At 40.0% G+C, this 26,454-nt stretch overlaps 1 protein-coding gene across 4 annotated transcripts in view; it reads left to right on the forward strand.

Annotated features, from left to right (window-relative positions):
• Positions 1–24,322, forward strand: part of dpp9 (dipeptidyl-peptidase 9) — a 94,575-nt gene extending 70,253 nt beyond the window's left edge. For all 4 annotated transcript variants that reach the window (XM_073068785.1, XM_073068781.1, XM_073068783.1 and 1 more), the window contains 6 exons: positions 7,559–7,704; positions 10,901–11,047; positions 14,597–14,749; positions 16,652–16,794; positions 19,209–19,320; positions 23,538–24,322. In XM_073068785.1, the coding sequence (XP_072924886.1) occupies positions 7,559–7,704; positions 10,901–11,047; positions 14,597–14,749; positions 16,652–16,794; positions 19,209–19,320; positions 23,538–23,630 (794 nt within the window). In that variant the 3' untranslated portion in view covers positions 23,631–24,322. The remainder of the gene's footprint in view (positions 1–7,558; positions 7,705–10,900; positions 11,048–14,596; positions 14,750–16,651; positions 16,795–19,208; positions 19,321–23,537) is intronic.
• Positions 24,323–26,454: the final 2,132 nt, after the last annotated feature.

The following is a 26,454-nucleotide window of genomic DNA, read 5'->3' on the forward strand; positions in this document are numbered from 1 at the left end:
TCGACTTCCCATTACCCCGTTGTAATACTGATACATGTGACTTCAGATTCTCCCTCTCAAACTGCAGAGTGAATTCTGTCATATTATTATCACTGGCTCCTTAAGGTTCCTATACCTTAAGCTCCCTATTCAAATCTGGCTCATTATACAGCACCCAGTCCAGAATTGCCTTTTCCCTAGAGGGCTCAACCACAAACATTCTACAAATTTCCTCTCGTGATTCAGCACCAACCTGATTTTGTTGATCGACCTGCATATTGAAATCCCCCATGTCTATTGTAACATTGTCCTTATTTACATGCCTTTTATCTCCTTTTGAAATTTATATCCCACATTTTGACTACTGTTTGGAGGCCTGTATATAACTCCCATGAAGGTATTTTTACCCTTATACTTCCTTAACTCTACCCACAAGTATTCTATATCTTCCAATCCTTTGTCCCCACTTTCAAAGGATTTAATTCCATTTTTACCAATAGAGCCATTCCAACCCCTCTGCCTACCTGCCTGACCTTTCAATGCAAGGTGCATCCTTCGATGGATTTAATTCAATTTTTTACCAATAGAGCCTCTCCATCCCCTCTGCCTACCTTCCTGTCCTCTGGATACAAGGTAAATCCTTCAATGTTAAGTCCCCAGTTATGATCTGTTTTCAACCACATCTCCATAATGTCGTACCTGCCAATCTCTAACTCTAATTTTTAAGTATGGAGACTAAAAACATACCTAAAATAAAATCCACATAGTACAATGATTCCAAGAAACTTCTGATGGAAATGTTTCATATTTTTTAAAATTGTTGACTTTAATTGATTCCTTGCTGAAATGAAGATCTACAAGCATTTCCAGAATTTTTTTGACATAAGTGTCATAAGCTTTTGCATGCTCCTGCAAAAGCAAACTCCAAAAACCTCCATGGCCATCCAAGTCCTATACTTAATGGGTAGATTCAACGGTCAACAGGTAACTTGGGCTGCTTTCCTCCATCCTCTCCACCAAACTTTACTTGTGAAGATTACGCCTTGTATTTTGTGTGTGTTGTTTGGATTTCCAGCATCCACAGATTTTCTTCGTGATTACATTTGCAAACATCCATTTTCCAAAAAATTAAATGTTACAAAGAAATGTTTGTACTTTGTTAAAGAAAGTCTAATAGACCAAAAATATGTAATAGACCAACTAAAACTCATCACCTTATTGGTATTTAGCCCGGTGCAAGATTAAACAAAGATAAGAAACAGCTAATGATCAATGACATAATGAGTTGAATGAGCGAAACTGGTTAACTGAAACAGATACAGGTGTAGAAGGAATCAAAGTGGGCGATGGACAACCAAATTAAAAGGTGAGGTGTGGCAGATGTGACAGTTTCATCTACAAATCGTCAATTCTTAGACCAAGACAAGAGAGAGCATAGCAACAAGACTCAAGGTGGTTATCCTACATCAGCAAAGTCTCTCCCAAGAAGAAATTTCACAGCAGACAAGAGTTTCAAAAATTGTGTCTAAGCTCTTCTGAAGAAGCACAAAGAAATAGAAAATTTGTGGAGTAGAAACACAGTGGTCATCCACAGAAACTGAGTGCAGCAAATGAGAGATACATCAAACTGATGTCCTTTTAAATTGGAAGAAGTCCAGCATTACTATCAGCTCTGAACTCATAGAAACAACTAGAACCCAAGTATACCCCTCTATAGTCTGGAGAAGTTTTGTCAGAAGTGGTCTTCATGGAAGAGCTTCTGTCAAAAAGCCATTTCTTCAATGTGGAAACAAAGCCAAGAGACTCACCTATGCAAAAACACAAGGACTGGGGTGCTGAATAATGGCAGCAAGTGCCCTGGACTGCTGAGTCAAAATTTGAAAATTTTGGCTCAAACAGGAGGCAGCATTGGCATAATGCAATGGTGAAGCATGGTGGAGATTCCCTGTAGGTATGGAGCTGCACTTCAGCAAATAGAGTTGGTGATCTGTGAAGAATTAATGGAATCTTCAATGCGGAGAAGTACAAGCAGATTCTCAACTATTGTGCAATACCATCAGGGAGGCATATCATTGGTTCTAACTTCATTCTAGAGCAGGTTAGTGACCCGCAAACACGTGGCCTCCACAGAGCCATAATCTCAACATCTTCAAGGCTGTCTAGGATTACCTAGAGAGAAAGTAGCATTTGACACAGCCAAAGTCTATTTTCTAAATGGGGAAACAATTCAAAAATCAGAGGTACAAATGGACTTGGGAGCCCTCTTGTAGGATTCTTTAAAAGCTAACTTGCAGCTTGAGTCTAGTAAGGAAGAAAGATGCAATGTTTGCATTCATTTTGAGAGGATTAGAATATAAGAGCAAAGGACTGATGCTGAGGCTTTACAAGGCATTGGTCAGATTGTATTTGGAACATTGTGAGCAGTTTTGGGCCTCTTAGAAAAGATGTGCTGGCATTGGAGAGGGTTCACAAAAATGATTGCGAGAATGAAAGGGTTAACATATGCAGAGCATTTGATGGCTTTGGGCCTATACTTACTGGAATTTAGTAGAAAGGGAGAGGGATCTCATTGACACCTATTGAATATTGAAAGGCCTGGACAGACTGGATGTGGCAAGGATGTTAAGACTGAGCTTGCCTAATATCCTTCTCTTCTCCTTCCATTGGTGAAAAATGAATGGTGTAGATGTTTCTTTTAATTAACTGTATGAGAAGTTTCTTATCCTGCAAAACAAATTTCAGTGGCAGAACCCCTTGAATTAAGCACTTCATTATTTTGTCAAATAATAAGTAAACATTATTTACTAATTCTACCATTTAGCTTTGTTTACGGTGAATACAAGTATGTATAATGTAAAATCTTTGTGATATAAGCACTGAAAAATCTTCTGATGGGTGAATTGATGCTACTCAATATAATAACTTCCCAAGAGATGTAAATTAGATCATGTTGAAAATTTGTGGATCAATGGTTAATCTACAACTAACGTACTATCAGATCAAAAGTGCATAGCCAGCTGCTGTGACCACATATCTTTGAAGATATGAGATTCTGCAAAATATTAACACTCGGTAAACAGCTGAAAATTCAGTGACATGAGGCAAGTAATTCCTGGGTTCTCAGTGCAGTCACCTTGAAGTCTTGCAAATCAATAAGTTTGCTCTTTGTAATAACAGATGCATGACTGAAGTTGAAATTAGGTAGTATCTGTTGTCTGGGTTATGAGTTAGGTGTCCTTAAGGTCCTGGTCATTTTTGTCTATTTTTACTGCTAGATTTGTTTATCAGCTTGAAGTTAAATGAAAGTACAGGTTGGAGCAGAATAATCTGAAGTTAGCCTAATTTAGTACAGAAAGCAATAAGTTGTATTTTTTTTCCAGTTGCAATTTAATATCACAGAAGAAATCTTTGAAATGAAATGGGCATGATAATGTCATTCTGGTGTCCATCTTGGCAATGGTAGCATAGTGGTTAACGTGAAGCTATTACAGCTTGGGGTTTCAGAGTTCAAACCCAGCAACCACTGTAAGGAGTTTTGTACATCCACCCTGTAGAATGTGTGGATCCCCCCCCCAACCCCCCAAAAGAGATATAGGGTAGCGGTTAATTGGTCATTGTATATTGTCCTATGATTGGGTTAGTGTTAAATCGGGGTTGGCAGGGATTGCTGGGCTTGCAGCTGAAAGGACCGGAAGGGCCTATTCAGCACTATATCTCCAAATAAACTCAAAATAAAATAAAATTGTGGTAGTGTTGAGGGAAGAGAACTTCAGTTTTAATACACACTTTTCCCTAATGCAACTGCAAATGAGAGAGACAGCAATGCTATAGTACAGGTCAGTTACCTAGAGTGGAGTGTGAGTGGTGAATTGAAAAGGTACGTGATAGTTTGTTGTAACAGTGTGATGAGGGGAGTTGATACAATTCCTGCAAGCTGGGTTGCTGGAAAATATCTTCAAGGACATCAACTCATTGCTGGTGAAAACATTGGCGGATCCATTTATGACAGTCCACATAGATACCACTGGTTTGACTCGACCAGGGAATATGCTTTACTGGTAGCGGAAGTGTTGGGGCTCTTTAAACATTAAGGTGCTAAGAGCTGAGGGCCAGGTGGAACCTCTCACATGATACTGTGGGAGGCAAGGGCTGAGCTGCTGAGATCGTCTATTCTCATCATACACCATCCAAGGATATGTATGCAAATAGTTTGAATGGAAAGATAGGTGGGCTAATTGTTAAATTTGCAGATGACAAAAATTTAGGAAAATTGTGGATATTGTCAAAGTGTACAGTAGTTGGAAATATAGGCAGAGAAATGGCAGATGGAGTTTAATTGAATATGACTGATGTGTTGCATTTTGGGAGGAACAACAAAAGAGGGAAGCATACAGTAAATGACAGGACCATCAGGAGCATTGATGAACAGACATCTTGGGGTGCATCCGTCATTCTCTGAAAGTGGCCATGCATTGATAAGCAGGTAAAGGAGGTATACAGCAAGCTTGCCTTCATCAGTTGGGCACTGAATATAAAATTCTGCAAATTATGCTGCAGCTGCATAAATTTTAGTTGCACAGCTTTCTGCAGATGCTGGAAAATCTAGAGCAACACACACAAAATGCTGGAGGAATTCCTGCACTCCATCCGCCACAAAAGGCAGGAATCCTGGTAGCCACCCATTTTATTTCAACTTCCCATCTCACTCTGTCATGTCAGTCCATGGCCTCTACTACAATCATGCTGAGGCCTCTCTCAGTTTGTCGGAACAACACCTCATACTCAATCTGGGTAGACTTCAGATTGACAGCACAAACTTTGATTTCTCTAATTTACAATAATTCCTCCCCCCTCCCTTACTCTCTTTGTACATCCCCCATTCTGGTTTCCGTCTTACCCCTCTGTTCTCAACTATCCATCACCTTTCTCTGGTGCCCCTCCTCCCCTTTCACCCATGGTCCACTGTCCTCTCCTTTCAAATTCCTTCTTCAGCCCTTTACCTCTTCCATCTATCACCTCCCACCTTCTCACTTCACCCCTCTCTCCCACCCACCTACCGTTCCCTTTCGCATGGCTTCACCTATCGCCTTTTAGCTTGTACTACTTCACTTCCCCACACCTCCTTGTTCTGGCTTCTTCCCCCTCCCTTTCCAGTCCTGATGAGGGGCTCAGTACAAAACGTCAACTGTTTTTTCTCACTCTGTACAGGCTGCCTGAACAGCTAAAATTTAGGTAGGCTATATTTGAAATACTGTGCAGTTCTGGTTGCACACAACAGGAAAAGTGTTGATGCTGTGGAGAAGGTGCAGTAGAGATCACCAGAATGTTGCTTGGTTTGAAGGATTGTTTCCTCTGGAGTGTCAGAGGCTGAAGGGCAATCTGGTTGAAGTATAGAAAATTATTAGAGGCAAGGACAGGATAAGTGGTCAGGGTCTTCTTCCCAGGATGGAATTGTCATATTAGGGAGTATTAATTTGAGATGCAAGGTGGATGGGGTAGTTGTAAAGAGATTTGCAGTTCAAGCTTTTCTCAGAGTAGCAGAAAAATGTATTTAGGGTTAATTGTCAAGTGCCCAAGTGTTCTGAAAGTTCAAAATACAAAATTAAGCTGCAAAGGGGATTTGGTGAGATGCTTGAATGTGGCAGATGGAGAGCAAAATGGACTGACTGGAATTATATAGCACTTGGACACACTGGGTTCAAGCCAATTGCAAAGTGTCCATCTATACAGAAATCCTACATTCCTATTTTTATTCCTTCAATCTTATCAACTCTCCTCAGATTGCCCTGTTATGGAGGTGATTAACTCATCACTCCCTAACAGGGCAGTCTGTAATGGCCAATTAATCTGATTTGCTCATCATCAGGATGTGGAAGGAAACGCCCAGGGGAAGCCCCCATGGTCACAGGAAGTGCATGCAAATCCACATGACGGCACATGAGATCAGGACTAGTCCTGGGTCACTGAAACACTGATGTGGTATGTGTGCCAGCTCCTAATCATTGTGTGACAGAAATACCTGCCATGAAAATTTTAAAACTGCAGATGCTGGAAATTTGCAACAATAAAGAAGAAAATGCTGGAACAGAAGCATGCTTGGAGCAGTAAACATTTGTCAAGATCTGATTCTGTGAAAACTGTTCCTCTGCCCACAAATGCTGCCTGACATTTTTTGTTCTATATCAGTGCCCTCAATAGTCTTCAGTCAATAACTACTTCCTCCTGTAGTCACCATACATCTTTGAGAGCTGGTCCAGCCCCCTGCAATGGGAGCAACAGAGGCTTTGTGTCTCCTGCCCTGGCTCTTCATGCCTTCACCCCTGTCCTTCCCTAACATCCTCTTACAACAAACACATGCAGAAGTACACCAACAGATGAAAGGCACTGGCCCCTAATAACCACCACAAAGTAAAGCAAATATACCCATGACTCAGGACTCAGAGGCTGAAGAAAAATATCAAGGTCATTTTCATAAAGCAGAAGTTTTCTAGTGAGGTTATTCAACTAGATTGTAAGAATGGAAGCATTTTTATATCTTTTAATTTGCAAATGACAATGAAATATTTTGCTGAGATTTAGCCATGTAAGTAAATCAAGGCCAGACAGGTACTCAGTTAGAAAGGCATACAGTGCATATTGCAAGGAGCGTGATACAAGACTGCAAATGTTGTCACAGTCATGCATGGCTTTGTTGCAGCCACATCTCGAGTACTGTGTATTGTTTTGATCCCTATCGTAAGAAAGATGTACTTGGAAGCAATGCAGTGAAAATTCATGTGACTTATTCCTGAAATGAGTAGGCAAGTCCCATGAAGAAACATTGAATAAAATGGATAATATTCTCATTCAGAATAATGAGAGGAAGTCTGATTGAAACATAATACTCTGAAGGTGCTTGACAATGTGGATGCTTAGTTAGTTCTTACCAAGGGAAACAAAGGCACTGGTACTTCCCGAGGGTTATTCTGAGACTAATTTAAGGAGGCATTTCTTCAAAGATTTTTGTGTCTGGAGTGACTGAGTGAGCATACTTAAGACTGGAATTAGCAGATATGTAGAAACTGAAAAAATCACTGGGAATTGGGCAAAATAAGTGGAATTGAGATTTAAATTTGGCCACAATCTTGTTCAATGTTTAAATGGCTTAAGGGGATATGTGGGCTCCTTCTCTCACTTGTTCATGCAATGTGATGTTTCACTCCAGAATAAGTTTCTGGATCCTTCAGAGCTGATTCTGTGTAGACGTTAGGTTTATTTGACTTCCACAGCATGTATTTCTGAGATACATCAATGTCTAATAATTAAAAATAAAGAACCTAGCAGTTCTTTATCAGATTAAAAGTCTTAATTCTTCCATACCTAATATATGACAATTCAGCAAAGATAGGTTTGGAATAGTGTCTAGTAGTTGTTTAGTGGAACATCAATTGCAAGTCCTATGATTGACTGGAGGGAATTTTGACTAGGCATTGAACAATGAGTTTACCAGTGATGTTGGTATCTAAAACCATATAAAACTGTGATCACCTGGCTTGTAATCCTGTTTCTTGTTTGAACTTCTCTCTCTTATTTTGTAAAGGTTGCCCCCCTGATTATGTGCCACCTGAAATTTTCAGCTTCCATAGTAAATCTGGATTTAAACTGTATGGCATGCTTTATAAACCTCACAACCTGCAGCCAGCCCACAAGCACCCCACGGTCCTTTTTGTTTATGGAGGACCACAGGTAAGACAATTACTAAACTATTAGTCGTAATTATAATAGCTGTTTTATTTTAGTTAAGTGGTAAACTTTAAAAAGTGTTTTTAAAATAAATCAAAGTACAAACGTTGAAGAAAACCAAAGAAAGATGTTGTTGAAATCAGTTTCAGAAATGGTACATTTTTCTTTTAATTTATTTTGCCGGCACAGTTGGTATTTATTAGTCATTCCTTATTTTTCTTGAATGTGTGTTGGGATATTCTCTTGAACATGTCAGACTCCCATGTTGTTAGATAGGATGTTCCAGGATTTTGAAGGAACTGATTTGTTTATCCAGGTTTGATAGATGCATGATTCGTGATTCATTTCCGATTCATTCCAGAAGAATGGGTTCTCAGATTATTTATGTATGAATGTGCAGTGACCAAGTGACTTCCTCAGAATTGAGACAAAAGGGACAAATTTGATGGTGGTTTCAAAGAACATACAGAATAGGCTGAATGATTTTCTGTATTGTGTCAATCTCTAAGTTTGATTTTAACTGTGCTGTACAATTTGCACCCGTAGGTTAGTTCAGACTTTCCATGAATTATATTTTCCATAATGAATCCTTGCGCAGTTTGCACTGTGAGTGCTTGTTTCAGTGACAGTATTTTGTCTCGGAATACAACAGCTAAGACCAGTCATTCAATTTTCACATTGGGTCTGGGAGTCTTTTATGGCATCTGCAACAATAGCTTGGCTTTGACTGCATAATGTTATAGACAAGTGATATGACTTGTGACAGTTCTTATCATAAATGATGAACTGCTCCCATGGTGCCTCTGGGATTTATACACCTTTTGAGGTAGTCCACGGTCTTATATTAATGTGCTTGCATTCTTCTATTTCCATTAGTTTTCTGGGCAGATGGATAATGGTGAGAGTAGTTGGTCAAGCTGCTCTTGGGCAGTTTCCATTCTATCTCCGTGACAAGTTTACTGTTTGTCTTTTCCATCTCAACTGTGCTTCACAACCCAACCTTTCTCCACCACTTCACACAGTGCTCATAATGAATTTTACCCTGACAACACATCTATTTCACCAGCTTTGTGGTGTACGCACACTTTGATATGAATTTGTATATCATTGTGATTCTGGAAATTTTTTTTAAAGTTTTAAGCTTGCAAGTCTTCTGCCTTTTTGGAGGTGATTTTTTAAAAATCCGTACTGTAGGTCCAATTTACAGTCTACTTTTATCGTTTGATGTCATTGGTCAAAGTGCACAAAATTTTCTCTGCTATTAATATTTAATATGCTATTGATAAAACAATTCACATAGGGATTTAATCAAAATCCATGAAATGATGTGTTGGGTTAACAACATCCTGCAGGTCTATAAAAGATGCCAATTATGATAGCTTGTCCAATGTGACGATTCCTATTCTCTAACACACCCTTCTTCCAACTTCCTTTCGCTAAAATAGCAAATGCATTTATTAAAGGTTTGGAAAGATCTGAGATCTACAATGGAGGTTTATCAAATCATCTCAGTGGAAGTTTAATAATTCTTAGCATAAAAGGAGCATAGTTGCAGTGACAATGTTTGTTTAGTTTGTTAAATTAGCTATAAGTGTGATTTCACCCAGTGAGATATTTTTATCTCTGTATTGCATTATTTCTTCGCTAGCTGTTTGTTCTACTGGATCAAACATCTCATCCAGACACTATTTTCCATTCCTGAAGTAATTCACGAAAATTTGTGCATTGGTGCAGTATTATTGATAGTCTTCAGGAACATACAGTACACAACAGGCCCTATGGCCCATAATATTATGGCAATCCCCTTAACCTACTCCAAGATCAGTCTCACCCCTCCTTCCTACATAGCCCTCATCTTGTTACATGCACATGCAGTTCAACTCTGAGTGATTATGCAGAAAGTTTGAAGTTAATAACTCATCGGGGGGGGGGGGGGGGGGGGGGGTGATTGATAAGTTTGTGGCCTAAGGTAGAAGGAGATGTTATTAACTTCAAACTTTCTGCATAATCACTCAAAGAGTTGACCTGCATGTACATATAACGAGAGCTGTATAACTCATTCCCTTCTACCCTAGGCCATGAACTTATCAATCACCCCTGCTGTGGACTCTTTCTGAAAGTCCAAGATCCGTATGCTCCACGACCACTGGACTAAGTGTGTAAATGTAGGAGGGGACCACGTTGAAAAATAAATGTGCTAGGTTTTCTGAAATTGACCCCTTATACCTGAGGCCACAAACTTATCAATCATCCCCCTCTTATTCTGCTTTCAAGTTTGAACTTCCAAAGTGCATCACTTCATATTTTTCCAGATTTCCACTGCACTGCCTTCATCGATATACTTTGTCACCTCCTCAAAGAATTAATTCTGGCTTATGAGATAAGACCCGCCCTCTTCCTCCCCCCCACCCCCCCCCCAAAACACTGAAAAAGCCTTGTTGACTTTTCCTAATCAGACTATGTTTCTCCAAATGCTTGTATATATCTCTAAGAATCTTGTAGGGACTCCTTAATTTCATTCCGTAGATTTCACCCAAACTGTTGATAGGGTTAAGTTTGCCATGTATGTTACATGTTATGTTGTACATTATTACGTTTTGGGGGTAGGGTTTATTCTTATAATACAATGATGGCATTTGTTTCCTGTTGGAATAAAATATGTCAGAAGTAATTACACATGTCGATTTTTGTCAACACTTCGACAATCTTCCCAATAGTTTTCCCACCCCTGACATAAGACTTACTGGTCTATGATTCCCAGGGTATTCCCTATTATCTTTCCTGAGCAAAGAAATAACATTTGCTACCCTCCAATCTCTGGCACGACTCTTATGGTAGTGAGAACACAAAGATCATCGCTGAAGGTGCAGCAATCTCCTTCCTTGCTTCCCGTAGTAACCTGGTGTGTATCCCTCCTGGCTCTGGGGACTTAATTTATCCTAATGTTTTCAAAACATCCAGCATCTCTTTCTTAATATGGACATGTTGTAGCATATCAACCTATTCTATAATGACATCACATTCGTCAAGGTCCCCGTCTGTAGTGCAGAACTCACAGCCAGCCTTAATCCACAAGTACCTATTAAGTTGCCATTGTATTAGTGTGTGTTATGCATTCAACAATGGAACTGTTGGTGGAGATCTTTAGTTTTGCATGCCTGATAAAATATTGACTGGAATTGTTTTCCTTGTTGTGTAGGTACAGCTGGTGAACAACTCATTTAAAGGAATAAAGTATTTGAGGCTGAATACACTGGCATCACTTGGCTATGCAGTAGTGGTGATCGATGGCAGGGGATCTTGCCAGCGTGGTCTTCTGTTCGAAGGTTCCCTCAAAAACAAAATGGTATTGTACTTTTATCTATTAATTTTAAAGTGGCATTTAATTGGGCATGTCTAGACCTGCCATTTTGTTATAATTTATAGGTGGGTTTTATTTTAAAACTGTCACTCTTAAGAAGACATTGATATTTTCTCAAAGGTTAAGGTTCCCCAGACACTGCTTATTAATGCTGGGAGCTCTCTTTTGCTGAAAGTGATACTTACTTGATTTTGAAAATGAGACGCACAGACATATCACAGTCTTAAAAGACGACCCACCTGTTAGTGCAACTGTAATACTCTGCCTTGCTCCATGGAATTTATTATGCTATCTTTGGGTAATTTCTAAGATGTGATCTGCCTTTTCTGGTCTGAAGTTTTTTCAGCAATTCTAAACTGCTGGCTATGACTCTCATTGCAGTAGAGAACACCCAACTTTTGTCTGATAAACTTGATAAACTGGATATATGCAAGATTTGATGAACAACAGTCACACGTCCACTAGCAAACCTCTCCATAAGACAAAGATTTACTCCCAGTTTGGCACTAATCTGAGCACTTCTCTAAACTATTACTTGTATCAGTGTTTCTTTTTATTAAGGGTAGAATTTCTCTCTCGACTTCATATTTAGCTGGAATATGAAAAAGCTCAGTATTTTGTATCAGGTTGTCCTTCCACAGAATTAAATGTTCTCTATTCTACAAACAAATTTATCATACTGCATCCCACAGTGATTTGATTTACAGGTGTGCTGCTTTAAGAAGCTGGTGTCAACTCTCAGAAAGTTAAAATATTTTCGTAACAGGCAGCGAATCAGCCTAAGCAAATCCAAGATGACTATTTACAAAATCCAACTTCATTTACTGTATTTAGTCCCCACAATGTTCAGGTGCTTTAGCTTCGGAATGTACCTCAGTGCAACTGTTTTACATTTCCACATGATCCATTTCCATAATTCATTGTGTGTTTGAATTATCTCTAAAACATTGGGCTCACACTGCACTAATATTATACAAGTAACTTGTAGCCAAGATTCAGGTGATTTTCATTTCAGATTATAGTGGATACAAATTTTCTAGTTAATTTAATCAATCAAGTGGGGATATGACCTCTGTTGGCATTGCCTTTTTATGAACATTCATCATCAAGATCTATCGCTTCTGCTGGCAAATAATTATGACAGTGGAATTTTATACTGGCCTTACTGTGCCAAATATTAAAGTGTCTACCTATAATATTAAGCAACACACACAAACTGCTGGACGAACTCAGTAGGTCAGTCAGCATCTGTGGAAATGAATAAACATTCAACGTTTTTGCCAAGACACTTCTTCAGGACTGGAAAGGAAGTGGGAAGATGACAAAATATAAAGGTGGGGGTAGGAGAAGGAAGATAGCTAGAAGGTGATAGGTGAGGCCAGGTAGGTAGGAAAGGTAAAGGGTTGGAGAGAAAGGAATCTGAAGAGAGAAGAGTGGACCATAGAAGAAAGGGAAGGAGGAGAAGACCCAGGTGGAAGTGATAGGCAAGTGAAACGAGGTAAGGGGCCAAAGTGGGGAATAGCAGAAGAGGGGAGGGGAAGGGAATTTTGTTTCAAACTGGAAGGAGAAATCAGTATTCAGGTTGGAGGTTACCCAGAAGGAATATAATGTGTTGTTCCTCCACCTCATCACGGCACAAGAGGAGGTCATGGATCAACATGTTGGAATGGGAATGGAATTGGAATAAAAATGTTTGGCCAGTGGGGAATTCCACTTTTGGCAAATGAAGCAGAAGTGCTTGAGCAAGTGATCCCCCAATTTGTGACGGTTCTCACCAATGTAGAGGAGGCCGCATCAGGAGCACTGGACACAATAGACAACCCCAGCAGATGTGTAAGTGGAGTGTTGTCTCACCTATAAGGACTTCTTGAAGCCCTGAGAGGAGGTGAATGGGCAGGTGTAGCACACCTTCCAGGTAAGGCAACACTTCACCTGCAAATCTGCTGGGATCGTCTATTGTATTCAGTGCTCCTGATGCAGCCTCCTCTACATTGGTGAGATCTGTCATAAATTGTGAGACTGCTTCGTTGAGCACCTCCTCTCTATCTGCCAAAAATGTAACTTCTCAGTGACCAAACACTTTAATACCCCTTCCAACATGTTGGTCCATGGCCTCGTCTTGTGCCATGATGAGGCCACCCTCAGGGTGGAGGAGCAGAACCTTGTATTCTATCTGTGTAGTCTCCAACCTTATGGTATGAATGTCGATTTTTCCTGTTGTTAAAAGAAAATTCCCTCCCATCCCCTCCTCCTATTTCCCCACTCTGGCCTCTTGCCTCCTCACCTGCCTTTCACCTCCCCTGGGTCAGTCCACCTTCCCTTTTTCCTACAGTCCACTTTGCTCTTCTATCAGATTCGTTACTCTCCTGCCCACCTGGTTTCACCTATCGCCTTCTCACTATCCTGTTTTCTTCCCCACCTCCACCTTTTATTCTTCCCCTTTCCTTTCCGGTCCTGAAAACGGGTCTTGGCCCGAAACTTCGAGTGTTTATTCATTTCCATAGATGCTGCCTAGCCTGCTGAGTTCCTCCACCAGTTTGTGTGCATTGCTTTGGATTTCCAGCATCTGCAGAATTTCTCTTGTTCATGATTTGCTACCCTATAATATTGTACTTACAATGTAATATTCTGTGCTAATGATGCCAATGAGAGACCTAATTCTGAAAGTGACTGCTGATTTAATGCCCCTTATATTGGAAGAGACAGTAGTATTTTATCCTGTAATCAGACTTGCCAGTCTAGAGTCCAGTGCACATTTTGAACTTGCCTAATTACAAAGAAAAGTCAATTAGTCTATCTAGCACATCTTTCCATATAATGGCAAAATTCTTAATTCTATGAGATGAGAAATAATAGTCTGAACATCATTTTTTTAAAAAATAGGAAATCATTTGCTTCTACTTGCTCAAAAAGAGATACCCAGGCTTATCCTACCTTGCGGCATTTGGTCCTTGTCTTTGCAAGTTGCAGTTCTTCAAGTACACATCAAAATGTATTTTAAATGTTTTGAGCACTTCTACTAATTGTGCCAGTTTTTCAGTTGGTGAGTTCCAGACCCCCATTACAATCAAAGTGTGGTTTAAAAAAAAGGTCTCTGCTTTCCTCTTTTTGTAACCTCTGAAAGGAAATAATTCTTTAGTTAATGTTTTATTCCCCAAACACTGAGGTCAGTTTTTGAAGGTTATGACTGGTCATTCCACATGCCTGACTTAATTTTGGAATCTTGTATTGACAGTTTTTATGACATCTACTATTGAACAGCAAGTTTAAATAATTCTGCAAAATAAATACTTTGAGAAGAGGTGAACCTTGCTAAATTAAACAAATTATAACTCACTTCAGTACTTCCATGTTATTGGGCCTTCAGTGATTTGCTGCTACTTAATAACCCCACTAGTCTCTAATTCATTTCCACCAAAGAGCTGGGACATCTATAGCAATGATAATGGTTTTGCTCTTATTCTCCGATATTGTGCTCGTAACCTTGGAATACTAACGAGTCTTCTGTCACCATTTGCTGTTCTCTTCCAATAGGGCCAGGTAGAGATTGAAGATCAGGTGGAGGGATTACAGTGGGTTGCAGAGAAGTATGGCTTCATTGATCTTAACAGAGTTGCCATCCATGGTTGGTCGTATGGAGGTTTCCTCTCCCTCATGGGTTTGATACACAAGCCTAAAGTCTTCAAGGTAATGAAAACACTATCTGGACTGAATCAAATGCATAGATTCTTTTTGTGTAAGCAGAGCATAACATCAGAACTCCAGCACCAGTTGCAAAGTGCATTGTTTATATTTGCTGATCTAGGTCACTGTATTCTGTCTAACTCTACATCACTTTTCACAAGATGCTAATTTAAACACCTTGGTAATTTTACTGTTTGGAAAGTTCTTTTGTCCTTTAAAATACAAATGGAGAAAGCCACACGTGTACACTGGTCTGAGACAATGGAGTGTCGTGGTTATTGACCAGAATGAATTTGATGATAGGCTAGACTAAAAGCAAATATTAGCCCACCATTCTGCCTTACAGGAAGTTGCTGTAGGCTGTGAAATATAAAACAAGCAAACTTGAATCAGTCAATAACTGTATTTCTGCAATCATGGCATTAAAGACTGACACTATGCATTGATGCCATAATTTCCTTCTCAGCAGATGGTAATGGTATTAAAGCAGCAATCTTCAGCACTGGAGTAGTTTTTGCTACACTCATATTCATTCTTGCCAAACTCTTCTGTAACTCTTGCCAAGATACATTAATCTTCATTATCCTTGATCTACATAGCATTTGATACACCCGATTGCTTCCTTCTTCCTTTCATCTCGCATGTTATTTCAACTCTTGGTTCCATCAATAATGGTTTCTCTTCTTGCTCAAAGTCCCTCTTAATCATCTTTTTTTTCTCTCTTATTTGCCTACTAAACACCATCTGCTGACTACACTGGGTAACATTAGCTAATTTTTAGACTACTGACACCTAGTAACTCTATTTACAAAATGTCCACCTTTGTAATTCTACTGCATGCCATTATCATTGAGCCAACATTTTCTTCAACGGGGTAGTGGAGTCAGTCATTAGCTTGCATTGCTGTTGAATGAATTTTTTTTTAAATTGCTGATGCTGAAGTTCTGAAATAACAAAAACAGCTGTGAGGTGAGGACAGTTATGCAAAATCTGACAACTGTGTTGAATACTAAATGTGCTAATGACGAAAGACAAATGAAGCCAACCAAGCTCATCATGGTCAAACCCACTTACGTCTAACTTGTTCTCATGCCCAAAATATATTAACTTTCCTATTTTTTAATCTAAAATCATTTTGAGTTCTCACAACTGTACACATCAAGTTCATTTATGCATTTAACCACTCTGCTTCTGAGTTTTTGTCTTCCCTTTGTTCCTATCAAGTACTTCTGCTTGAATCTATAACTTTCTCCCTGTAAGGTGTACAGATTTCAACAAAATCATATTTAATGAGATATTTAAAAGAACTCGTGATAAATGGTACAAATTTCAAAGTGGTGCAACAGGAATTAAATGCTTTTGTTTAAAATTAGGAATGTGGAAAATAGGCTAACAAATCATTTAATGCGGTGTCTTGGATACTGGAGTTTAGGTAGAGTACAAAAGCCAGAGCACTAAAACAAAATAAAGGTTTAAATATTAGTTTGATTATAACTGGATTTTTATTCCGGTCTGAACACCTCACTTTAGGAAGGACGCACGGGTTTTGTAATAATTCTGTACAAAATGTACTGGAGCAGTTCCAATCTGAAAGAGTATCATACAAAAAAATCAAACTGAAGTAAAGCACTAAAGTACTCCACTTTTAAGCAGTATTGGAAAGGGACTTGATGGGGCATATAAAAGCATGGTAATTTTTTCAGCTCATAACGAGAAAACAATTTCCAATGTCGAAAGACAATAACAGGAATATATAGGGGAAAGAGCAAAAGGACTAGATGCAATGTGAATCTTTTTTTTAAAAAGCAGATGATTTTTGATGGAAATGATTGATGGATATCAGGGATATTACACCTCATAATGATGCGTTACCCAGATGTCATAGTGTACCTTAATACCTTGTAGATTGCCATAGCTGGTGCCCCAGTCACAGTCTGGATGGCCTACGACACTGGTTACACAGAGCGTTACATGGACATCCCAGAAAATAATCAACAGGGTTATGAAGCTGGTTCAGTGGCGCTACATGTTGATAAACTACCAAATGAGTGAGTAATTTATTTTTCAAACCAGACACATTTTGTCCCAGCAACCTTTATCAACATTTATACGCGTGAGATTTCAACTACTCCTGCACCATGCCCTCCCTGTATTCCATTGCATTTCACAATCAGCAAGATGAAAGGTCTTGACCCAATATGTTCATTGTTTATTCCCCTCCATAGATGCTGCCTAACTTGCTGAGTTCCTCCAGTATTTTGTGTGTTGTATTATTTTCTCTAGTGTTTATCCAAATTTCTCCTGCAAGTAAGTTACGACATAAATGTCAAACTGAGTTATCTTATGGCAGGTATAATTTTTAACATGAAATATTATGTGTTTATCATTCGGGTAAGTTTACAAGAAATAATTTGGATTTGGGTCTTGTATACAAAGTGAGCATCTCTATATCAAAACAAGATCTTTAGTACAGGGTAGATGAGATGAAGGGAAAAGGCACATTTATGGAATGTGACAATAAAGCAGGGGTTCCCAGCTTTTTTTATGCCATGGACCCTTGCCATTAACCGAGAGGTCTGTGGACCCTGGGTTGGGTACCTCTGTACTAAAGCAAAATATTGGAAGTATAGCGGATTCTGAAAAAAGATAAGGTTTGAATGGAAATCCTTTCAGTAAGTGGGGTTAAATAAAGAGTTTTGTTGAGACAGAACAAAACGCAACTGGGTGCAGCAAACATACAAATACTTATATTAAGAATATTATGCTTTGTGCTTTTTAAACTGCAGGTAAAAATTACTGAATCCTTTACAAAAGGGTGTTTTGCAATTGCCTGTATTATAGATAAATAAAAATAGCCACAACAGAGAAGAAATGTGTAGAATTAAATAGTTATTATCTGCTTGTGTTCTCTTGATACCAGTAGCAATATCAAATTTAATAGATTTGAGATAATTCTCAGGTTCTCATCTACCCTGCAATTTCATGCCTCCATGGCATCGAAGCCCAGTGGTCATTGGATTCATTGTCACAACAAATGTATATACTCAAGGTGGAGACACGAGTCTGCAAATGCTTTAATCTGTTTTAAGAAAAACACAAACTGCTGGAGGAACTCCATCAGTTGAGAAAGGAACTGTCTATGTTTCAAGTTGAGATGCTGATGGAGTCTTGATCTGAAACAGCGGCAATTCTGTTCTCTCCACAGACGCTGCCTGGCCAGCTGTATTCTTCTAGCACTTTGCTTTATGCTCCATATATTTAAGATGTCTAAATAACAATTGAATATATATTTCTCTTAATGCATTTTTGTGTAAGGGAGTGGATGATGGATTATTTAAATATGCCCTGCTTGCACAAATGTCAGCATTTGTAGAGTTTCTTCTGAAATGAGCTGAAAGTAGCAGCATTTATTGACAACAGCATGTCAGCCAACAATTGGGAGGTCGGGTGGGGTATCCAAATCTTAGCATACAGTTTGTTGTAGAGAGAAGTTTGCCAATTTGTTCAGAACATAACTTAGTTTGAGTAAGCAAAAACTGCAGCAAAGTTGGAAATAGTAATTTCTCCAGAAAAATCTAGTGGTGAAGGTGCAGATAAAGGTCATTCACCTTCAGACAGAGTGATTATTATACTTGATGCAAAGGGGAGTTGCCCAGTTATCTCCACTCTGGCTGCAATATTTTCATAATAAATCAACCAATGTGAACTACAAGGGTGGGACCCTTAGTTTAATATTTGTGTTCTTTTAACTGTTTTCCTTCTAGTCTAAAATAAAATTTGAAAATCATTTAAATCATTATGTAGCTGATAACAGCTGGAGTTTGTGGATGGCATTCATTAGTTGATTTCAATTAATAATCGTGATTTCCCTCAAACTCTGGCAACCATCTAAAGATATTTCTTGGAACTCATCTGTATAGTGCGTAAACCATGTAAGGTTCTTGCTATCATTGGTGTTAACTTCCCGAACAGTTGAAAGTCCATTAATAAATTTTATTGTACCTCAGGCTAAAGCATATATTGACATTTGTATATTTAGTCACAATTACAGAACATTTCTTTATATAAGCAATAGTTAAGTTTCTGTAATTTGCAGTATAGACTGTTTTAATTTGAGAGTTTATTGTTCATAATTATTTTAAGTGCCTTTGAATAATCTGTGTAATTAATTAAAATCGAAGTGTATTAAGAGGGAATTGTCAGCAACCTAGCTTGGCTTCATTCCTAGGTTGTTGAACATTGAACACATTTTTGTCTCCACAAGAGGTTAAAAAATAACCTTGTTATACTTGCTCTGTTAGTCACATTCAAAATTGTGTTAACAGTGGATTGTGAAAAATCCTTTGGCCTGGAAAGTACTTTGGACAGCATCCACGGGAAAGCAGATCCAGCATTAGGAGAGGGCATTTTGTTTTTTGAATTTGTGCATATTGTTGTAATGATCTGTACTTTATTCATCTAGGCCCAATCGTTTGTTGATTCTGCATGGATTTTTAGATGAAAATGTGCACTTTTTCCACACAAATTTCCTAGTCTCACAATTAATTAGAGCTGGAAAGCCATATCAGCTTCAGGTAAGACAACATTTTGTGAAAATCAATAAACTGCATATGTTTTTATCCCCCCAGTTCTAACCCCCAGTGTCTTGGACCTGAACTGTTTTTCTTTCCACAGATGCTTCCTGACCTGTTGAGATTTTAACATTTTCTGTTTTTATTTTAAAAAGTGCTTAATGTAGGATAAATGGGTGGTTGATGGTCAATTGGACTTTGTGGGTTGACAGACCTGTTGTGAGCTGTATCTCTGTGACTCTATAAACATTTTGTGATTTATTTGTCTAGCTAAATGAATTACAAGATGCTGACTATTCATTTTTTCTCATCACTCCGGTTTTTAGAGACCTTAACATTTCTATTCCATTAATTAAAATGGAACTTTTAATATCTCTGTCCAGTGAAGCTTTCCAAAGCAGCAAATATTCTGTCCAGCATCTGTGGAAAAGGAAAGTCAAAATGCCCATTGAAACACTAATACCTGAAGTCATTGCCTTGTATTCTTGAGCAGTGAAAAGACAGATTAGATTACAGGTCCCAGTTTTATCATATTCTGTCTTTGTTCTTACCTGTTTGTATGGAGATGTACAAATCAGGTTTCATTTATTGTTACTGACTAAAGCTTGGAATTTCCCGCTGAAAAAGTATTGGAAGCATCACCAACGGAAGGACTAGTGCAAATCCAAAAATAGCACACTGTCACCTTTGCAACTGCAATTGGGAATGGACAATAAACACAAGCACCAGAAAGTCGCGTTCTGTAAATGGGCAAAAATGAAAAATGCCAACTCCTGTCAGTCTTTCAGAGATGATGTAAAATATCACAATTTTTCTGCACTGTTATATAGATACTGGCAACTTTTTCAAAGAACACCTTATTACTAGATTCAGAAGCCTTCATTTCCAGACTCTAACAAAAACAATGAGAGTGTAGATTGAGAGTGCACATTTTTGTGGGGACAACATTTATAGATTGTACCACTACATCTGTTCCTTGGATGAGGCTTTCCCTTCTAGGACATCAGAGATGTTCTCCTTCAAAGATCAGAGTTTCCCTTCCTCCACCATTAATGCTGCCGTCACCCACATCTCCATTTCCCAGACATCCATGCTCAATTCTCCTTCCCACTGCCTTAACAAAGATAGAGATCCTGTTGTCCTCACCTGCCACCCCATGAGCCTCTGCATCCAACAACACACACAAAATGCTTGTGGAACATAGCAGGCCAGGCAGCATCTATAAGGAGAAGCACTGATGACGTTTCAGGCCGAGACCCTTCATCAGGACTAACTGATAGGAGAGATACTAAGATATTTGAAAGTAGTGGGGGGAGGGGGAAATGTGAAATGATAGGAGAAGACCGGAGGGGGTGGGATGAAGCTAAGAGCTGGAAAGGTGATTGGCGAAAGTGATACAGAGCTGGAGAGGGGAAAGGATCATGAGACAGGATGCTAAGCTCGTTGACTTCATTGACTTTGCCTCCAACTTCCACCCTGCCCTCAAATTTACCTGGTCCATTTCCGACACCTCCCTCCCCTTTCTTGATCTTTCTGTCTTCATCTCTGGAGACGGCTTATCTACTGATATCTACTATAAGCCTACAGACTCTCACAGCTACCTGGACTATTCCTCTTCCCACCCTGTCTCTTGCAAAAATGCTATCCCCTTCTCACAATTCCTCCGTCTCCACCACATCTGCTCTCAGGATGAGGCTTTTCATTCCAGGACAAAGGAGATGTCTTCCTTTTTTAAACAAAGGGGCTTCCCTTCTTCCACCATCAACTCTGCTCTCAAACGCATCTCTCCCATTTCCCGCACATCTGCCCTCACCCCATCTGCCTGCCACCCCACTCGGGATAAGGTTCCCCTTGTCGTCACCTACCACCCCACCAGCTTCCAGGTCCAACGTATAATTCTCCGTAACTTCCGCCACCTCCAACGGGATCCCACTACCAAGCACATCTTTCCCTCCTCCCCTCTTTCTGCTTTCCGCAGGGATTGCTCCCTACGCAACTCCCTTGTCCACTTGTCCCCCCCATCCCTTCCCACCGATCTCCCTCCTGGCACTTATCCTTGTAAGCAGAACAAGTGCTACACCTGCCCTTACACTTCCTCCCTCACCACCATTCAGGGCCCCAGACAGTCCTTCCAGGTGAGGCGACACTTTACCTGTGAGTCGGCTGGTGTGGTATACTGCGTCCGGTGCTCCCGGTGTGGCCTTTTATATATTGGTGAGACCCGACGCAGACTGGGAGACCATTTCGCTGAACACCTACGCTCAGTCCGTCAGAGAAAGCAGGATCTCCCAGTGGCCAAACATTTTAATTCCATGTCCCATTCCCATTCTGATATGTCTATCCATGGCCTCCTCTACTGTCAAAATGAATCCAAACTCAGGTTGGAGGAACAACACCTTATATACCGGCTGGGTAGCCTCCAACCTGATGGCATGAACATTGACTTCTCTAATTTTCGTTAATGCCCTTCCTCCCCTTCCATATTTAGTTGTTTTTTTTCTCTCTCTCTCTCTCTCTCTGCCCATCATTCTGCCTGTTCTCCATCTCCCTCTGGTGCTTCCCCACCCCACCCCCCTTCTCCCAAGGCCTCCCGTCCTATGATCCTTTCCCTTCTCCAGCTCTGTGTCACTTTCGCCAATCACCTTTCCAGCTCTTAGCTTCATCCCACCCCCTCCGGTCTTCTCCTATCATTTCGCATTTCCCCCTCCCCCAACTACTTTCAAATCTCTTACTACCTTTCGGTTAGTCCTGACGAAGGGTCTCAGCCCGAAACGTCGAAAGTGCTTCTCCTTATAGATGCTGCCTGGCCTGCTGTGTTCCACCAGCATTTTGTGTGTGTTGTTTGAATTTCCAGCATCTGCAGATTTCCTCGTGTTTGCTCCGCATCCAACACACCATTCTCCGCAATATCAACCATCTTCAAAGGGATTCTATCACCAAACACATCGTTACCTCCCCCATCACTCAGCGCTTTCCACAGGGCTTGCTCCCTCTGATTCCTTTGTCCATTCATCCCTCCCCACTAATCTCCCTCTTGGCACATATCACTCCAATTGACAGAAATGCCACACCTGACTATTCACCACCTCCACTCCATTCAGTGCCCCAAACATCCTCTTAGATGAGGCAACACTTCCTTTTTGATTCTTTTGGGGTTGTCTAGTGTTTGCAACACGCTCGATGCAGCTTCCTTTACATTGGTGAGTTGAGGATTACTTTGTCAAACACTGCTGCTCCATCCTCTGCTCCTTCCCTCCCTTCCCCCTTCTATTCCCCATTCTGGCCTCTTGCCTCTTCTTCTCACCTGCCTATCACCTCCCCCTGGTGTCCCTCCTCCTTCCCTTTCTCCTATCGTCCACTCCTATCAGATTCCTTCTCCAGCCTTTACCTTTCCCAACCACCTGGCTTCACCTATCAGCTTGTCCTCCTTCCCCTCCCTCAATCTTTTTATTCTGGCATCTTCCCCCTTCCTTTCCAGTCGCAATGTCAACTGTTTATTCATTTTCAGAGATGCTGTCTGACCTGCTGAGATCCTTTTTTATTTTCTGTGTGTTAACCTGATCCCACATTTATGTGCTGTCAATTTTCAGCTTCAGATGGTAGTTCTCAACAGATATGATTATCTTCCTCTTCCACATTATGAATAAGGAACACTGAAATGCCCCAGTTCCTGCAGTGATGAAGGACAGGTTGGGAACCAAATGTGGTGCTTAGAGAGACTGCATAGAAACATACTTTTGCCTATGAAGCTGAGCCCAATTTTTAAATAATCATAATCCAATCTGTTTTCCCCCACATTCTAAACAACCCCATAGCCCCTAGTTTCTACCACTGTGCACTAGGTGCCAAATAACTTACCCAATATGTAAGCAGAGGACTCAGAGGAAGTATCAGAGACTGTTCTGAGGTACAATGTTGGACTTCATTTGCTGGAGCTGTGAAGCATAGCTGCGCTACTGTGCTGCTTACTTGGCCTTAATCGCAACTATGAAGCCATCAGGAGAACTAGAAAACAGATGTTACTTGCCTTCCAAGTGTTGACAGTCTTAGTGCTGGCTCTATACATATCATTGGTTTCTTAACTTTGAAATATTACTTTTCTGTGTTACTAGTTGACTTGTTTATTATTATCGCTCCAATTTATTTAAGATTTTTTGCATCTGTAGTGTTTTAGTTTTGGCTTTGCTTTGAGAATAAAAATATCTTGCCTGTTGCTACAGATTTACCCTAATGAGAGACACAGTATTCGCTGCCCTGAGTCTGGAGAGCACTATGAGATAATGCTGCTACACTTCCTACAGGAATACCTCTGAGAAAAACAAAATCAACAGTTAAGAAACACAAGAAATGATTTTAGACCATTGCTGATATTCAGTCCCTGGTGACTTGCTTTGTCAAACAGGATATTTGCCAACCTCACACTCTCTCCAGAAATCTTCAGTCCTAACCAGTTTAACATTTTCTTTATGACTTCATTTCTGAGCAAGGGGAAATACTGAATTTGGTTTAAAACTGTGATTTAATATGACTTGCTAGCCTGAAATTACTTGGTTAAATGTACATAAATGTAAACAATGCAGTTTGGAGTTGGAGTTGATTCACCTAATTGTATATTGGCATTGAATACAGCTTTTCTTTTTACATGCCTTAAACTACACAATGGCTGGAAATGAGCAAAAATATCTGAAATAACTTCAAAAGACTTGTCCAAGCCTGCTGTTGGGAATTTGATGTACTTTGTCCTTTGGCTGATTGGGTTAGCAGCCACATTTCTGAAATTCATCCCCATAGGAACTTAGTCTCACATTGCCATTTAGTGTAAGACTTGTTTTAAACCTTTGCAAGTTGCACCACCCAGGGAGTGTGTTTCAGGGCAGGAACCAACTACAACTTTACTGAGTATTCAAAATGTGTATCAAAAGAAAATATTTTTATGAATTCTTATTCTTTTATAATGAGTGTATGGCATTGTAACTCATTAAATAATTGTATCACTTAATTTAAATGTGCATTGATTTCAAATTCTTTACTGACTTTAACCTTGTTCCTGAAGATACAAGTCCTTTTTGCCTTTTACCATAGGTTCTGGGTGTTCTTGGGTTCTTCAACAGAACTGGTAATTCCCAAATTCATATTCATTGCCCCAAATGTTATACGTGGCAGAAGCTAGAATGCTACACAATATTCATTCCTATCCTTATCTAATTGCAGTAACTTCATTTTAATAATTGGCTTAACATGCTTAAAATATACAATTTTATTAACATGCAAAGGGAAAATTGGATGCTAAGGCAAGCTAAGGAAAATTATACAATGATTTGAAGTGTGTTCCTGACCATGGGTTTGGGTGGGTTTCATGGAGAACTGCAAAGAGCAAGGTTGGAGAGGATGAAGGAAATTTAAACAAAGTCTTACAGTAGAGTCTGGGGGGTGGGGGGGGGGAAATAATCACTGAATTTGCGTTAAGTTGAACCGATTATGGAACATAGTCACACTGAGAATCTTTTTAAAAAGTGCACAACTTTAAAATAAAAAGAAACTTTTGGCCATAAGCTCAAATATTCAGTGATCTATAGACTTCTTGGGGATTCCCAATAAATAATGAATAGCTCACATTTTGCTTGCATAAATTCCTTTCACTGATTTCCAATTACAAACATGATTTAGTGGTACCTCCAGGTTGTGCAAAAGCCACAGATGTTGGGGTAGGGGGAGGAAAAAAGAAAATCACAGAAAAATAAATGGTGAGACTGCACCCTAAATATCAGAGGTCTGGTTTCTCTACACTTTATAGAAGATAGATAGATAGATACTTTATTCATCCCCATGGGGAAATTCAACTTTTTTCCAATGTCCCATACACTTGTTGTAGCAAAACTAATTACATACAATACTTAACTCAGTAAAAAATATGATATGCATCTAAATCACTATCTCAAAAAGCATTAATAATAGCTTTTAAAAAGTTCTTAAGTCCTGGCGGTTGAATTGTAAAGCCTAATGGCATTGGAGAGTATTGACCTCTTCATCCTGTCTGAGGAGCATTGCATCGATAGTAACCTGTCGCTGAAACTGCTTCTCTGTCTCTGGATGGTGCTATGTAGAGGATGTTCAGAGTTTTCCATAATTGACCGTAGCCTACTCAGCGCCCTTCGCTCAGCTACCGATGTTAAACTCTCCAGTACTTTGCCCACGACAGAGCCCGCCTTCCTTACCAGCTTATTAAGACGTGAGGCGTCCCTCTTCTTAATGCTTCCTCCCCAACACGCCACTACAAAGAAGAGGGCGCTCTCCACAACTGACCTATAGAACATCTTCAGCATCTCACTACAGACATTGAATGATGCCAACCTTCTAAGGAAGTACAGTCGACTCTGTGCCTTCCTGCACAAGGCATCTGTGTTGGCAGTCCAGTCTAGCTTCTCGTCTAACTGTACTCCCAGATACTTGTAGGTCTTAACCTGCTCCACACATTCTCCATTAATGATCACTGGCTCCATATGAGGCCTAGATCTCCTAAAGTCCACCACCATCTCCTTGGTCTTGGTGATATTGAGACGCAGGTAGTTTGAGTTGCACCATATCACAAAGTCCTGTATCAGTTTCCTATACTCCTCCTGTCCATTCCTGACACACCCCACTATGGCCGTGTCATCAGCGAACTTCTGCACATGGCAGGACTCCGAGTTATATTGGAAGTCTGATGTGTACAGGGTGAACAGGACCGGAGAGAGTACGGTTCCCTGCGACGCTCCCGTGCTGCTGACCACCGTGTCAGACCTACAGTCTCCCAACCGCACATACTGAGGTCTCTCTGTCAAGTAGTCCACTATCCAATCCACCATGTGAGAGTCTACTCCCATCTCCGTTAGTTTGTGCCTTAAGATCTTGGGCTGGATGGTGTTAAAGGCACTAGAGAAGTCAAGGAATGTAATCCTCACAGCACAACTGACCCCATCTAGGTGAGAGAGTGATTTGTGCAGCAAATACGTGATAGCATCCTCCACTCCCACCTTCTCCTTATACGCAAACTGAAGAGGATCCTGGGCGTGCCTGGTTTGTGGCCTCAGATTCTGTATTATCAGCCGCTTCATGGTCTTCATCATGTGCGACGTCAAGGCAACAGGTCTGAAGTCA

Source organism: Hemitrygon akajei, chromosome 16, assembly GCF_048418815.1.
Source record: "Hemitrygon akajei chromosome 16, sHemAka1.3, whole genome shotgun sequence".
Lineage (NCBI taxonomy): Eukaryota > Metazoa > Chordata > Chondrichthyes > Myliobatiformes > Dasyatidae > Hemitrygon > Hemitrygon akajei.